The sequence below is a fragment of the Hermetia illucens genome, chromosome 5, assembly GCF_905115235.1.
Source record: "Hermetia illucens chromosome 5, iHerIll2.2.curated.20191125, whole genome shotgun sequence".
NCBI classification, from domain to species: Eukaryota; Metazoa; Arthropoda; class Insecta; order Diptera; family Stratiomyidae; genus Hermetia; species Hermetia illucens.
Window position 1 is genome coordinate 15,089,978 of NC_051853.1, and position 16,468 is coordinate 15,106,445.

At 44.3% G+C, this 16,468-nt stretch overlaps 1 protein-coding gene across 2 annotated transcripts in view; it reads left to right on the plus strand.

Moving 5' to 3' along the window:
• Nucleotides 1-16,468, plus strand: part of LOC119657913 (neuronal acetylcholine receptor subunit alpha-7) — a 641,515-nt gene that overhangs the window by 151,687 nt on the left and 473,360 nt on the right. For both annotated transcript variants that reach the window (XM_038065097.1, XM_038065099.1), the window contains one exon: nucleotides 4,068-4,207. In XM_038065097.1, coding sequence (XP_037921025.1) covers nucleotides 4,068-4,207 — 140 coding nt within the window. The remainder of the gene's footprint in view (nucleotides 1-4,067; nucleotides 4,208-16,468) is intronic.

The window sequence follows — 16,468 nt, forward strand, 5'->3', positions numbered from 1 at the left end:
AAAACTGGTTGGATATTGTGTAGAATATGAATCCAGGCTGACGTAACCATATGTAACAGATGTTTGGATTATAAGCTCACGTCGTCACGGGGACCTGACAGAATGGCAATATGCCGTAAATGCAGTCAGGCAAACCATAAAGCGAACATCTGTAACGAAAATGGGGCATGCGTCACCTAGACTCTAGAGGGAAACGAATTCTCGAAATGGCGGCGAGAACATTTAATTTTAAACACCGGATACACCCCAAGGTTCCGGCACCTGGGCTGCGAGGGAACCATTTTCTCACATCGTAGTCAATGATGTCGCTGGTGGACGGATGGCGAGTTCTGGAAGACTTCTCGGGAAGCGACCATCAATACATCGCCTTCGAAGTGGTTGACACAAACACGCGGTGTGTGCCCGGCTCTCTTTCTCTGCAAGGAACGTCACGAAAGTGAACACCGGGAGGTTTATTGAAACTCTTGGAGCAGGTTCGTAGCGCTTCTGCTTACACTATTCAGTTATGAACCTGATAACGACGGCTTGCGGAGCTTCTGTGCTCAGGAGGGCATCGAAACGTGGCGAACCTTCTATGCATTGGTGGAGGGCGCAAATTGCAGAGCTCAGGAAGGAGTGTCACAAAGCCTGCTGCTTGACAAAACGTCTAAATGACCGGGAGGAGTCATGTACCATAATTACTGAGCACAGATCAGCCGAAGCGAGATTCCGCAGGACAATAAACAGGAGCAAAGCTCGCTGCTTTCAGGTTCTGGTTGACGAGGTGCAGGAGAACTCACGGGGACTCGGTTACAAATTGGTAACCCGAAAAAATTGGGACTATAGAGAAACCCTGTTCACTTAAAGCCGTGCAGATTTATCGCGTTGTAAGAATTGCCCACTTTCTCTATAAAAGAGTTAGGGGAGGCAGTCCTCTCTACGAAAAATAAGAAGGCGCCAGGACCCGATGATTTCCCAGCAGAGGTATACAAACTGGTGTTCCAACAATGGCCGAACCTACTGCTCATTTTCCCTTTTCATTGGAAGGTAGCGAGGTTTGCGGTGATCAGCAAAGGGGAAGGCGACCCTGAGTTGCCGTCTTCATACAGCCCACTTTTTATGTTAGACACTGCCGCGAAAGTGCTCGATGAGCCTATCAGAAGTAAAAGCGCTGAAACGATACGTGCTGCTGAAGAGTTATCCCCACGGCAGGTCGATTTTAGAGCGGGGAGATCTACGGTTGACGCTGTCATGCATTTCGTGGACAACGTTCGTCGAGCGGAGCATGCAGCCGCCGAGCTTGACGGGTGGTGCTCTTCGTAACGCTTGACGTCAGAAATGCCTTTTATTCCGCAAGATGGAAAGATATTCTAGGCACACAAGGCGTGCTGAACTATCTCTTACGGATATTGGGGGGAATGGTAAATTTTAGATTTGAGACGTTCGTTGATACGTCGATCACAAAGAACACCAATTGTGGAACGCCACTTCATCCAGGTTGCGTTAATACATGAAACAATTTCATAACGCAGTTCTCTATTGGCTGATAGCGTTGACCTGAGGTATTTAAATCGCTCAATTCTGGACAAGTCACTGCCGCTGACAGTGACTGTGCCTGTTTCATTGGGATCACTCGTCAAAAATTCAGTTTTATTTAGATTCAATCTGCGACCGTGTTACACGAGGGCATCATTCCATTTTTGGACAAGTTTCTCGAGATCATTTTTGCTATTTGATGCTAAGAAAACATAATATGCATAAAGCAGTGTATAGGGCGCTGTACTGTTGATGTCCCATGTGACAGTATCTGTTCTACGGTACATAGTTTAGCTATTCAGGAATATTGAGAGAAGAAGAAACTGGGGATCAAGTGCTTATCAAAGTTAGAGGTAGAGTTTCTCAGGCACTTTCCGTCGATGACAAGATGGTGAAAGTGAGCGAAGCCCTCAGACCGCTCATCGTTGTTGCCGTGGTTACCAAGACCATGCCTAACCATCACATGCCTGAGTAAATTGTTGCCACCATCTTAGTATGGCCACCTTTCACGATCATTATGTCACCTTTAAGAAGTCTTTTCTGAGCTGCATCTAGTGCCTCATAGAGCCTCCTTAATCTGAACCCGAATATTTCAGTCATGGTCCTGTCAGAAACGGCCTCGTTGGTCATAAGAGCGCGCCTTACCGTGGCCCCTAACAGCACTTTGATCCCGAATTCGTGCTTGCTTTCGCTCAAGTTGGAGGGAGCGGACACTCTGTGGGCGCAGGGACCTGTTGTTGAGCAGTTATGAAACATTTCGGATAGCCGAAAATTGTAACCTTTGATCCAATCCCCACCCGCGACTTTGGTGACGTTTCAGTGGATACACGGTTTCAAAATTTACTGATTGATCTTTTATGACAAGCAAGGACTACTTCGAGTGTATTCTCAAACACCTGTCCTGCCGTCGACAGAATTATTGACCCTCATGCCATGCTCAGTCAGAAACCTGCCATATGCAGATTACCTCACCATCTTAAGCAGCTTGATACATTGTGCGTACTACTTCCCCTGATAGCTCAACAGTTGTTGAAGTGCTAGAGATTCACAAGGATAGACTCATAAACTGTCATACATTTCAATTGCGGCCGAATGGACTAATACTCCTATTGATGGGCAAGGTACTTCGGAAACGCAGTAGAAGTTTGATATCGCAAGTAGAAGATGGGCAAAAAGCAATTGACCATTAGTATTATCTCTGAATGAAGGCAACAGGTCATTCACTCGACACTTCCACTTTTCTTCGGCATTCAATTCTCTTCTGCCGCGGTGAGTTCCAATCCTCTGAACCGATCCGTGCACTTACGATAATTCATAAAAGAACGAAGGAAGGAAGAATGCGCCGATCGAAAAATGACGATTTGTCAAGCTAACCCTCCCAAGAAGTCTCAAGCATTCCGCCTAAGCCGCGGAATATTTCAGCTTGCCAAGAATAAAGAGATACCCGGGATTTTCACCTTTCTTTGATTCGGGAACCGATCCACAGCTGAGTCTACCCACATATGTAGGATGAGGCTATTAAAATTTGCTTCCCATGTCTATGCAGGAGAAAACTTTCATTCCTAGTCTTCCCCACTGTTTAGTTTCCTAATGAATCAGGTCAGCAGACTACTTACAACTGGATGACATTCTAACATAATTTCAGCGAAAGTAGGTTTCCTCGAATACAAATGAGACCAGCAAATCGTCTGGAAAAGCCCACTATGTCAAATTAATTATATAAGGGATGGACGCAGACTAAACATCATCAAGCTCAATAACCATTCTCAGTCCATTCCCCATAAAAGCTGAGAAGCCAATTAGAACCAAAATGAAATGTTCATATAACAACATGAGGAAATTATCCTGAAAGGATTACCAGGTGTTTGTGTGAATGTTCACGGCATTCACGCACTCGGCCTCCTGGACACGAAGGCGACGACCAAATAGAGCTCAACAAGGTTTCCAACTGAAGCGAATGCTGGCTTCCTTAACTCAAGTGAATGCCTCCATACAAACATTACACATATAAGAGGTCATTACGTTTTACAGCAACTCTAATCTACACCAGACTCCCCAGTGTGAGAGGAGGGGGAACGCGGAAAGACGCCATATTCCCTGTGATACCATTAAAAGCTTCTTTTATTTCCTGTATCCTTAAGCAGGTAACCGAGCAAATGATGCTACATACATACACGTACTCAGCCACCTACGTCTGCAAGGACATGTAACAACTGATCTAATACAAAACGGATAGATGTGTTTAACAGGAAGTGAATGGTGGGATTAGTGTGCTGGAATGAGCTTTAAAGTGTTTTACGTTATTGCACCCTTGCCTAAGCTGAACAAAATGAAAGTAATTTGTGATATTTTAATTTAAGTAGAAAGAAAGGGACCCCTTGGGCGTAGTTGTGCACCTAATTGACTGTTGAAATCAATGAAGGTAGCAATAAAATCAACTGTAAGGATATGAATTTACTGATAAATCTCCAAGGATTCAACGGAAAAATTCAAATTTTTACTAATAGTTGATGAGATGGTTACCATTAACATATTTTTGTATTTTATTCCAGCTTGCTCAGCAGGACCTCATGAAAAACGACTGCTTCATCACCTATTGGATAACTACAATGTCCTCGAACGACCTGTGGTCAACGAATCCGATCCGTTACAACTAAGTTTTGGATTAACTCTTATGCAAATTATCGATGTGGTAAGTGCTAGGCTACTGTTATTTCTTTCCTTATAGTACGGGAACGGATTAAGTCCTTGGAAAATAGAAGGCAGAAAATATTGAATATTCTAACGAGATGAAGTGCAACCTTAATCAAATAAGAACTAAATACTGGTGATATGCTTTTTGAGACCAGATCCTATCATGCCTCGATCAGACTCTGCAGTTGTCGCACCTGCAGAATTTGCAAATTATGTTCGCTCTCTTCGTCGGCCACATCCTCCTTCCACATACTCCTATTTCTTTGTCCTCTGGAGAGTATATATGAGTATAAATGCACCTCGGATTTTCAGGCTCCATGGGTGCAGTTGAGCCTTCCTTTTCATTTTGCCTTTTCCAATTTTGCTATCGTAGTGGGTCCGTATCGTCGTGCGACATCCTTTTTGTTTTCGATCCTACACATCGGATAAAGGACATGGATTTGCTAATATCACGAGAGGGACTGTAGTGCTTAAACGAACTGCCTACCTCCAACAATCCCTAACCTGGCAAGCATAAATGCATGGTGCTGGCCAATTTTCGCGATCAAATTCGCTCTTTTCTTGAGACTTTGGAATAGCCCCTTCCGGAACCACTTACCATAAAATCCTTGTGTGTTTGGTATTGTTGTCAGGCCAAAATGTGGACTTTACAAGAGAATCCTCGAGGATGTCCTTCGAGATGCGTTCAGGCGCTGGCTACTCTTTTGCTATGTCCTCCCTGTGTGTTCTGTTTCAGGCTTTTGGATAAATAAAGGAGCCCCCCTATAGAATGCGAGCCTTGTCTTCTGGAGGACGATGACGATTCTTTTCTTAAGTTTCGACGCGGGATTACTGATTTTCTTTCTTGTAGCGAAGAACATGCTGATAGTTCCCACTTGTTGGGTGAAAACAGAACACTACAGTAAGGCCTGGCATCCCCAATACTTTGCATTTGGATAGTATTCTGAACCCAAGTATGAAAGAGAGAAGGGAGCTGAGTCTTTTTACTTCTTTGACAGCTTCAAGAAATACGAGAGAGCCTGTAGATATTAAATTCGAAACAGAGGACCCTAGCGAGACGCTAGCTCAATCATAGGGCATAAAACTCCTAGTTTCAGAGCCATAGGTTCAAAATTCATATTGGGTGCCAAACAGCTTTTAGGGATATCGAATTGGTGGACCTCGGCGCAAAACCAGGGATGTCTAGAGTTCCTTACTAAGTCAGGCCTAGACCGGATAACGGTTGTGGCGCCGATGATGATGATGATGAGGGGTGGGTGCCTATCACCATGCGACATCCTTTTTGTTCACATCGGATAAAGGATACGGATTTGCTAATATCACGAGAGGGATTGTTGTGTTCAAACGAACTGTCTACCTCCGACAATCCCGAACCTGACAAGCATAAATGCATGGTGCTGGCCGATTTTCACAGTCAAATTCGCTTTCTTGAGACTTGGAAATAGTCCCTTCCTAATCCACTTACTATAAAATTCTTGTGTGTTTGTATATTGAGAGGCCTCGAAGATGTCCTTCAAGATGCGTTCAGGCGCTGGCTACTCTTCTGTTATGTCCTGAAGTGAGGTTCTTTGCCTGACGTCCCCAATACTTTGCTTTCGGATAGTATTCTCAGTCCAAGTATGGAATGCAGGAGGGGGCTGAGACGTTTTTACCTCTCTGTCAGTTTGAAGAAACACGAGGGAGCCTATGGGTGTTAAATTCGCAACAGGGGACCCTAGCGAGGCGCTATGCCCGGCCAGCTCAACCAACAGAGCATAAAACTCTTAGTTCAACCAACAGAGCATAAAACTCCTAGTTTCAGGGTCGAAGGATCAAACCTCACATTGGGTGCCATTTTAAATGACTGGTTGAATCGCGGATGGACAGAAAGAACATCCAGGTTGAACATTGTGAACCATGTGGGCAGAGCTATCCCAAAAACCTATGACAAGTGATCCTGCATTTCCGGAAACTCCTAAGTGCAGTTCTATTGTACTGTTCAACATCACCCCCTTCCCTATATTCCCGAGTCAGCCCGACTTGAGCAGGGGTATGCAAGTGCATATCGACAGGTTTCTTCAGTGAACCATTTTAAACATTATACGTCGTATTCAAGGAAAGTCGACATGAAAATCTATCCGTTTAGAACATAACAGCTTATAATAAACACGGTTTATGCCGGGGTGTTTTACTTCTTTGTAAACTTGTAAAATCCACTCAGGGTAGCAGTGCTGGGTGCAGTCGGGTAGGTTGGTTCGTTCAGTTGCCGCTCCGAAAAGCCAACTTAGTGCTGTGGTATGCCGTTTTGATGCCACAAACTCCCAAGGCCATAAGTGCTGTGATAAGATCAAGGAGCAGAGTCCACCCGGTTCAAATCTTCAGAGCCGTCCAGTAGCATTCGTGAAGGAAAGTAGCTCTTTCAGCTAAGATCTATCTAAGGCCCTCAAAGAATGGTTTACCTAGTGTTGATAGCCTGACACTAGCTAGAACTAAGCAGTCGCAAAGGAATTGTCAGAGAGTTTCTCCATTTCCTCCATAGCTTTGGCAATGCGAATTGCAGGGTATGCCAAATCTGGCAGCATGGTTCTCTATTTATCAGGGTTCCATGCAGATCGCCATAATTTGATCTTGTCTGCATTTGCACGCGTTTAGCGCAAGAGCTGTCGCGATTGTGTTTTGCTATAGACCTGCCCGATCCGGCATGATTTGGTACAGATGTGAAACTTTACTAACTGAGGTCTGCGATTGCTTAGTAGTGTCATTAGAATCCACCCCTAACAGTCGCTAACAGGATGCAAACTTTTCCCACTGCAGGACTGCCTTCTTTGTTCCTATGATCAGGAACCCAGAGGAGGGTGGCCTTGATTGGGCCGGCCAGACTATACAGTACGTTTCTGCACTACCCCAGCAAAATCTTCCAGGCTGCTGTTGAGTACAAGCCGTTAAAGCCCACTTGATACTGTGAGAAAAGTACATAGAGAGCATCTGCCGGGCAGGACTTTAAGCTTGGTTCTATTGTTGTATACATTCTTAAATCATCCTCGGGCCTATTTCTTTGTAAAGGTCCTTTCGCAGGCGTAGAAGACTATAAAGGCCTTCTTAACCGTAATTTTTATGTCCAATCTCCAATTTAGCTTCAAGTACACTTGTTTTGTTCATGAATCGAATCAGCTCCGTTTTGGTTGGATTTATGCCGAGTCTGCATCTTGCAGGGCACAGGCGCACCTTTCCCAACACTCCTTTCTTGATGTCACCTATAACGGAGGGAAGCATCCTTGATACTAATAACACCAACTTTATCAGCATACGGCATCACCTTCAGTTCGCTCCTGTCCAATATCCGTTGATGTTTATTTGTCACTATCAACCAGAGCACCGGAAAAATGACGCCACCCGCCGACACCTACTCATAGCTCTGGTCAAGTAGCTACCTACTAGATCAAACTGGATTATCCTAGTTCTTAGCGTCGATATCATCCAATGTATAAGATACCCCTCCAATCCAATATTAGTTAAGGCTTCCTTAATGGCGCTGTTACTCAGTCTATATCCGCCCAACTGTGCCAATTACCTCGTGGAGGACGATTTTTGCGGATTTGCCTTTGAGGTATGCGTGCTGGAAGAGAAAAGCGGTCTCTTTATAATCGTGCAATACTCTCAAATAATTTTTTTGTATTCCCTAAACGTCTTCCTGTACATGTAATTCACCATAATGTGCATACTTTTGTCCTCCCATTCCTACCATTTCCATAAAGAAGGTTATACTACCATATGCATCATTTCGTTCGTTCCGCCCCATGACAATCCGGCGAGAAAATGGAAAATACAACATTTTTCTTTCTCACGTTTTGACACTCCTTAGTTTCTCCCATCTTCCAGTTTCCTAATTCGCATCCCGACATTCTCTTATATAATATTTTTTGAACTGTCATTTTTTCACCATATTCTTCGCGAAATCCTACCACCTAACTTCCCCAAAAAAACGAAAACAATTTTTAATATAGCAATTTTCCAATATTCCGAAAATGAGCATTACCCTTTTTGTTGTTGCTTTGGCAATTCCCGCTCATGCTGCAAATTTTCAAGTACATTCTCAACGCTTGTTTCTGGCTAAAGCGAAATGCATGCAGTTGCAAACTAGTTATGTAGGGATTTTGCTGGTATAATGAAACCAATTCGAGGCATAGAAATTATAGAAAAATTCGAGGCAGTTTTTGTTGTTTTCCTATTTAAGTAAAAAAAAATTAGTAAAACATAGGGTAGCTGAGGAAGGTGAACCTGTAGTTAGCGGATTCCTGAGGAGTGAATTTGGAAAGGCAGAGGTGGTTGACTATTTTTGAGAGGAGTCAAATTTGGGACACGCAATGGTCTAGTAGCATTTTTATGGAAAACTAGATTTTTTACAATGAGAAAAAAAGTGTCTTTGTGTACGCAAAAGGACAATCCAGTTGTTCCATTACCAGAATCCCCGGAAAACAAGATGATAAAAAAAAGTTGGCTGACGGTTTCGTCCAGAGCAGAGGCCACTCTTCAGACGCTGAAATTCGTCGCAAGTTTAGACCTAAACCAGGCCCAAGTGAATTTTTTTGTTGAGGGTGCTGGAAGTCCTGAGTCCGCATCCACCTGATGACGGATCGGACCACTTGGGAAGCAACTTACTTCCTCCCTTGTGGCAGCGTCTGATGAGTGGGCGGACGTGGACGAAACCGTCAATCAACGTTTTTTGGAAAACTTGGGTGTTCAACCCAAAAAAGAGTAGTCCGTCGACTAGCAGAGAGCAAATAGGTTGCTTCCCAACTGGTCCGGTCCATTATCAAATGGGTGCGGACTCAAAACTACCAGCATCCTCAACAAAAAGATGATGAAGTTTAAGTAAATCGTCCAACAGGATTTTACGGAATTTCAAATGAACAATTGCAAGTATGCTCGTTACTCAACGAATAATTTGGTCGAATTAAGCCCAGTGGATTGGTACTCTAGAAACATCTGCGTAGCGTTTCCCCAGTATTTTTGTGGAGTTGATTCGGATTCTCTCTATGAGGGAGAATTTCAAAGATACGAACTAAAGTGGAAGAATTGCTTTGCTCACATTTTGGATTTGCCTTCAGGGGAAGTGAAGATGTGCTTGAAAGGCACTACCATTTGTACAGTACAAGTAACTCATACGCTTTGCTCCTACTCCTGCGTTGACGGTAGTGAATCGACGTATATTAAAGAGTTTTTAAGATACTTTCAAATTATCCAAGAACTGAAGTAGCACCTAAAATGTCCAAAACTAACCCTCCGTGAAATGGAGGATGTGCTACTGCTACGCAAGTTGCCGGACCTCTCCCTTCTAGGTCGTCTCCAGTCACCCAGCATGGTCATCGCACAAATCCATAAGTCTTTACACCGCCAATTGGCTGAAGATGGAAAATTGTCCCTTTGCATTATACAGACCAGGACCTGCCCATTGTCACCTACGTATCAGAATTATACTTTTCGCAGTTCTCTGCATTTTAATGAAGTAAGATTTTTGGCTGGCCTTACCTGTAAAAGTAAAGTGAACTCAACTAGGTGAATGATCCTGAATAATTTGAAAGAAATAGAGTATCCATCCCTCACATTAAAATGATAACTATAAACCAGTTTTTAAAGTGAAAAACTAAAAGTAAATTTAAGGCCTGATCCATAACACATACTCATTCGCTTTCATTCCGTCAAACCGTACACCCCATATCATAATTTCGAAAACTGTAAGGGTATATTCCCCGTCTCTCTGCTCCCCATCGTATCCATTTTTCCCACTTGGGTTGTATTACTTAGCACGTAATGGCCAACACTGAAAGAGTTCTATTCATGAAAAAGGTTTGAAGTGATGTTTTTGGCCTCAGATGAGAAAGGACGAAATTCTATACGTCAATGGGAGGTGGTGCAGAATATCACTAAATATTTTGGTCATTTGTATGAAAAGGAATGCGGCGAATTTTTTTTCAGGTAACTCTGCCTTATTATGGAATTTTGTACGAAAAAAATGAACATGCACAGAAGTAAAGGATGTGTGAGGTGTTACTCAAGAGACCAGTAATCAAATTTCAAAGAGGATTTGAAAATGTGGGAAAATGTAATTCATCAGACCACAAAAAGTATTCTGTTAAAAGGAGGGTTACTAGTTACAGTACAAAAGTTTGTAGATATATGTGCACACATTCGTCCTTTTCAAACATTTTGGTGGTATACAAACGTGTAAAATAACATGTAAAAATTTCAGCCCAATCAGTTCAACAGAACTTTAGTTGTGCGTCCCACTAGTTGAAAAAATGTGGTTTTGAGAAAAAGGCGTGTTAAATTTTCGATTTATATGCACATCATCATGAAAAAATCTGAATAGCCCCTGCCTCCTCCCTAAAATTTGGGAGTGGAAAATTCAAGGGTGTAAAGTGCGAGACCATCTTCCAGTACGCGGTACATCGGTAAAAGACCCGTTGCGTTTTTTTTAACATGATCGGATAGAGTAACAAGACTAGGAAAAATGCTATTGCATCCACCTCAGTCGACGCGAAAGGACGGGCCCCGATCCTGTTGAGAAATCTGCCCTGGGAGCAGCGTGACCGAAGCGGCTCCCTTTTATAATTCGCAAACACATCAAGGTTGCGAATTATAACGTAAATCCGGCCACAGTTTGGCCCAAATTGGCCGCAGCTAGACAATTTTTGTTTAGGGATTAAGGAGTCCTAAGTCCGCATCCACTCCTCCGGACTTCCTTATTATACGCTCCCTCAATGTGTTTGGCGAATTTTAAAAGGGAGCGTATAATACCTGCCAGTCGCTCCAGTCACGCTGTTTCCAGGGGAGGGGGGGGGGGGGGCAGTGTCTGATGAATTGCTTCTGCTCTGGTACGAAACCGTAGCCGCCCGAGGTATTAGGTTTCAATAGAGCGCATGACAAATACACTATTCTTTATGCAAACCCGTTTGGGGGGACATATGAATTCGTTCAGAGTCAACAATGAAATACTTCCCCTCATCATCATCATCGTGGCACTACAGCCCGTCGTCGGGCCCTGGAGGATCGGGTTAGGGTCCAGGTTTTGCATTTTGGTCGTATGATGCTTTTGTATATGCGGAGCTTCGTGTTTTTGTGCACATGCTTCGATTTCATTATGGCAACGACCAAGAAGAAAGTCTCATTCGCTAGCTGCATCCGTGGCTTGACTTCGTCAGTCTCATTTGCATCCTTTGACAGGCCCATGTATATAAAGCTATCTACAAATTTGATATTGAGGTCCCCTACGTGGATGCTCCTACTGCATCCTACTTCTTTATTGCGTCATTATATTGGTTTCGTCCTCATTGATGCGTAGTACAACTTGTTTTGCAGCAGTGTCAAGAGTATGCGAAAATTCCTGTCCGTCGGTCAGTTTCTGAGACATGATGTTGATGTCACACAGCGCAGGACACGCTGATCAGGACTGAGCTAGAACATGTATCTTCGCAAGGAAGAAAGCGTCTGCACTCTTTTCTGTGCCGGAACTTGAGTTCCAGCGACCTAGTCATGGTCAAACTGGAGCAGGCTGGTTCAGAGCACGTGTATATTTCCTCGACTTACATGGCTCACGACCGATCAGCTCCGCCAGAAGAACTACATCATTTGACGAACACCATAGCAACAAGACAACCTGTTGATAATCTGCGACGCTAACGAAAGGCATACGCTTTGAGGCAGCTCGGAAATCAATGAGAGTGGTGTGTCACTCTTCCATTTTATTATTACTACAAACCTATCGGTGTACAACAACCTTCCATTCCCCTGACTCGGAGAACTGTGATGGTTGGGAGGAGGTCCTTGATATCACCCTACTAATCGACAATGCGATGCTTAGGGTGGAGAACTGTTGAGTGTCCGACCAGAGATCCTTCTCAGATTACAGTTGGATATATTTCAGTCTAGATCTCGCTGCAGAGCTCTCCAAACCTTCAGAGACCCCAGGAGGACCGACTAGAGAAAGTTTAGACAAGTAATTAAGAACAAACTCTCCGGTGCGCAAATTGGCAAGATTGGCACGACAGACGAACTGCAGTTACAGGTAGGGACTCTGGAAAAGGCATTTGATACCGCCTTTAAAGTCTTGTGTCCTACGAAACACATCGAGAAGATACTGCCACCGTGGTGGAATGAAGATCTCTCAAGCCTTAGGAAGCTGACCAGGAAAATCTTCAACATTTGATATTGGCAGTCATATAAGAATTGCCATAAGAGGTACAAGTCAACCATCAAGACCGCAAGGAGGCGGAACTTTTGGTCCTGATGCCCTTTCTCGGCAGCGAGGAGGACTGTGAAATCATCCCCTCCTTTTCCCTGGAAGAGAACCTTTGCAAAGAAATGGGGTCACACCTTTGCAAAGAAATCATGGTTCTCTGGATGTACACCTTTGTGGTGCGGCTCTATTATATGGTGGTAGGCTTTGAGCAGAAATACAGTAGAACGAAGCTTAATAGGATTCAAAGAACCGGGTGTGCAGGTGCCACTGGGGCTCTGCTCTTAATGTACTTCTGCATCTCCTCCCCCTAGATCTTCACATTAAATGCGTCCGACTTCGTGAGTCCGGATGCCAGACAGCGAAGCCCCACGGCTACAGTAACATCCTAGATGAAGTATCTCGGGAAATCTGGGCATTCCGGACAAGACAGGGACATGCAAGCTGAACTTCACGAGAAACTTTGCTGCGGACTTTCCAACTAAGGCTGAGTGGAAGACCTGCGGCATGTTACAAGGTTATAACACAGTGTTCTTTAGCGATGGATCAAAGGTTGTATGTGGAATTGGTACGGGGGTTTTCTCGAATACACACAGTATATCCGAGTCGTATGATCTGCTAGGTTTCGCCAGCGTATTCCAAGCGGAAGTACTGGCGATATTGGAAGTCTGTCAATGGCTGGAGCGTGATCCGAGTCCCAAGCGAAACATAGCTACTCTGACCGACAGCCAAGTGGCCTTAAATGCTTTGCATTCAGCGACGATATCCTGACCAGGCTGGTTGGGCAGTACAGAAACACGCTGAACAGTCTGAGCGACACGCTCAAGGTAATTCTCCTCTGGGTTCCCGAGCATAAGAACATAGAGGGGAATGAGCGGACTGACGGATTGGCCAGGCGGGTTCTGCTCCTGGCAGTCCTTCGGCGGATGCAGTCAGCGTCTCGCTGGTGATTGTCAAGAGCGGAATCTACTCGCACTACTTAGAAGCCGCGGGCCATAGATGGTGAGGGTTAACCACCTGTGCCAAATCAAAGAGTATTTGGCCCACGTATAATATGACTCGATCACGAAAACTCCTGTGCCAGACTTGTTCAAATGCGTACAAGATAACAGTGGTCTGCGCGGGGCTCTGTACCCGACATACCCTGCCATTAGCATTGCCGAAGCTGCAAAGAAGGGAGATAAACCCTCAGCCACTTCCTCTGGGATTCCTGGCTCTAGCTGGAGTCAGGCTACAGATATTGGGTAAGCCATTCTTCGTGGACCTCAGAGAGATTTCTTGCTGCAGGGTGGAAGAGCTGCTTTCCTTTCTGAATGCTACGGGCTGACTCTAATCTAAGCCGGCAGGACTCTGCCTTCTTGCTCTTATAACAGCAGTCACGGTCTTAGGAGTTTGAGGCATCAAAACGATGCACCATAGCGCTAATTGAGTGGCCACTGATACATACTCCACCCTAATGAGTTGTGTTTTGCTGGTGTTGGTATCCATTGCCCGGACAGCGTATTCTAGGGGTAGGTTGAAGAGCGTCGGCACCAGTCCGTCGCCCTATTTCGAACCAGTACGCGTTTCAAACAAATCAGTCAATATGTCTTGTTCCCGACCTGTGAGATGGTTTAGCTGGTATACCAAATTGCAGCATTATGTTGTACAGTACTGCATCATCTGTACTGTTGTAGTGACCCTACCTGAAACCGCCTTGGTACTCGCCAATGACTAGTTCGTTGTATGGTCTTATTCTATTCTCTAGATTTTTTGGTAGTATTTTATAGGACGAACAGACAGGTGAAATCCCTCTGTAGTTTTCACAACGCTATCTATCTTCCTTTTTGTTGATGGGGCAGATGATGCTCTTGCACCAGTCGTCTGGGATCTCCTCGTCCTCAAATTTCATTAATGTTCAGCAACTGCTAGTCAAAATATTTTCGTTTCCTGCGTCTATTCGAACTTCATCGTGGCTCATCATACTTTTCTTTTTTTGGCTCTGGTTGCACGTTGGATATATTGTCCATAGTCTTCGTTGTTTTCTTGGAGTGGTATTCTGCATTCATTGTCAAACTAGTCAATTCGAGTTCGCCGGGATTTGTATCCCGCGACCTTCTCTGCGACCTCCTTGATGGTGCCTTTAAGTTCTCCCCTGAACCCGAGTACATCTGTGTTGCTGATGTCGTGGAACATAGGTGATAGTTTTTCCACCAGGGCGGCTGTATATGCCTGTGCCGTAGTATTGTTCAGGGCTTTATCAGCCGCGAAGATTTTGGTAGGACTGATTCTCGATTGGTGCACTGAAGAGATTCTGCATCGATATGTTGCCTTCACCAAGTGATGGTCTGAATTACAGTTTGCTCCTCGATAGGATCGTACATCCAATACACTGGAGGCCCAGTTTTTACCAATGAGGAGGTGGTAAATTTTTTTGACGGTATATGCATCTGGTGATTTCCAAGTCTGTTTGTGAATGCGCTGGTGCGGGAAGCATGTAGAACTTACGACAAAATTTCTACTGCTGGCGAAATCAATTAATCGCATAGAGGCTGTATCCTCCAGTGGTTCTCCGATGCCAGCTTTCGTTTCCGTTTTTTGCATTAAAATCCCCCAACAGTATTTTGACATCGTTTATTGGGAGTGAGTCAAACAGTGTCTCCAGGTATGCATAAAACTGGTCTGCACTGCATCTTCCTTGACTTCAGTCGGGGTGTGCACGTTGATGAGTCAGAGGTTGACAAAACGACAGGGGTTGACAAAACGCACACAACCTTTCGTTGATAGGTTTAGAGTCGATGTTGTGAAGGGATAGCGTATACATTCAATGCGCTTATCTTAATCTTCCCCGAGAGATGCGATTTCAGCACCAGCTTCACACGTCGCAGGAATTCGGACAGCAGAGCATCCTTCAGATCATCAACTCGAGCATGGGTTCCTTTCAGATTTCCTAGGTACTTGTAGAAGTCTGTCTTGGTCATAGCTTCGATGTGGAGGTGACCAATGCTATGTCCGGCATGCGGCTCGTGATGACCTTTGCGGATGGCTTGGATTCGACATTTGTCTAATTCAAACTCCATCCGAATATCACGGCTGACCATTGCTACCATTCGCAACAGACTTCGCCAGCACCAGCATACAACCTGAGTACATCAAGCGTGTCAGTTGGGACTTACCACCTAGGCCACACTTTATTGCAAAACCATGCCCTCTAGCATCATTCAGTAGCCTAGAAAGAGGGTTCAGTGCCATGCAAAACCAAAAGGGACCCAACGAATCCCCCTGAGAGATGCCTCTCCCTATATGGATAGGCTCTGAGTTATTGGCACTCTCAGATGAAGACACTGATAAGGTGGTGTGCCACCCATCGTTGTTGTTTTTGTATATAGTGAGCATACCGGTGGACCTAGCTCATTTCTTTGAGGAATCTCAACCTGCATTTGGATTCACGCCACCTTTATGTTTGGTGTTGAATATCCTAGTATAATTCCAGTATTATACTTTGGATCTTTCACAGGGAATGGTTGCTGCTCTGCCAGTCTGCCAAATTTTCTGAAATGTTTGTGTGACACCTGAAAAAGCTAACTGGGTGATACCACTATGTGGAAGCTGTGTAATCATCTCACTATAATCAAGTCGAAGTCAAGCTGTGGGTACTCTAGATAGCTTAGAATTCCTGAAGAACCAATGTCCAAACTTCGCGGGGTATCTTAAGGCCGAAATACTGGCCCTAACTTTTGATCCCAACCATATTTCCACCACGAAATGGATTAAAAACCACAATTCATATAGGATTTTTTTGCAGATAGCACCATATTTAAATGCACGATGAATAATGACCAACTCAAAGTCATCAAGTATTCACACATTACATTAATTTGTGGTGAAATAATTCATCCTTTCCGCAGTTTGGTTTTTAAACTGGGTGCGATGTGTACACATCATTCCATTATGCCAATTATACTTACGGAAATTTATGGAAACTCCGCCTGGAAATTAATAGCTCGTAGCCACTGCTATTTGCGATAATTTCCCTCGAAACGGAAATACATACATTAATGCCCT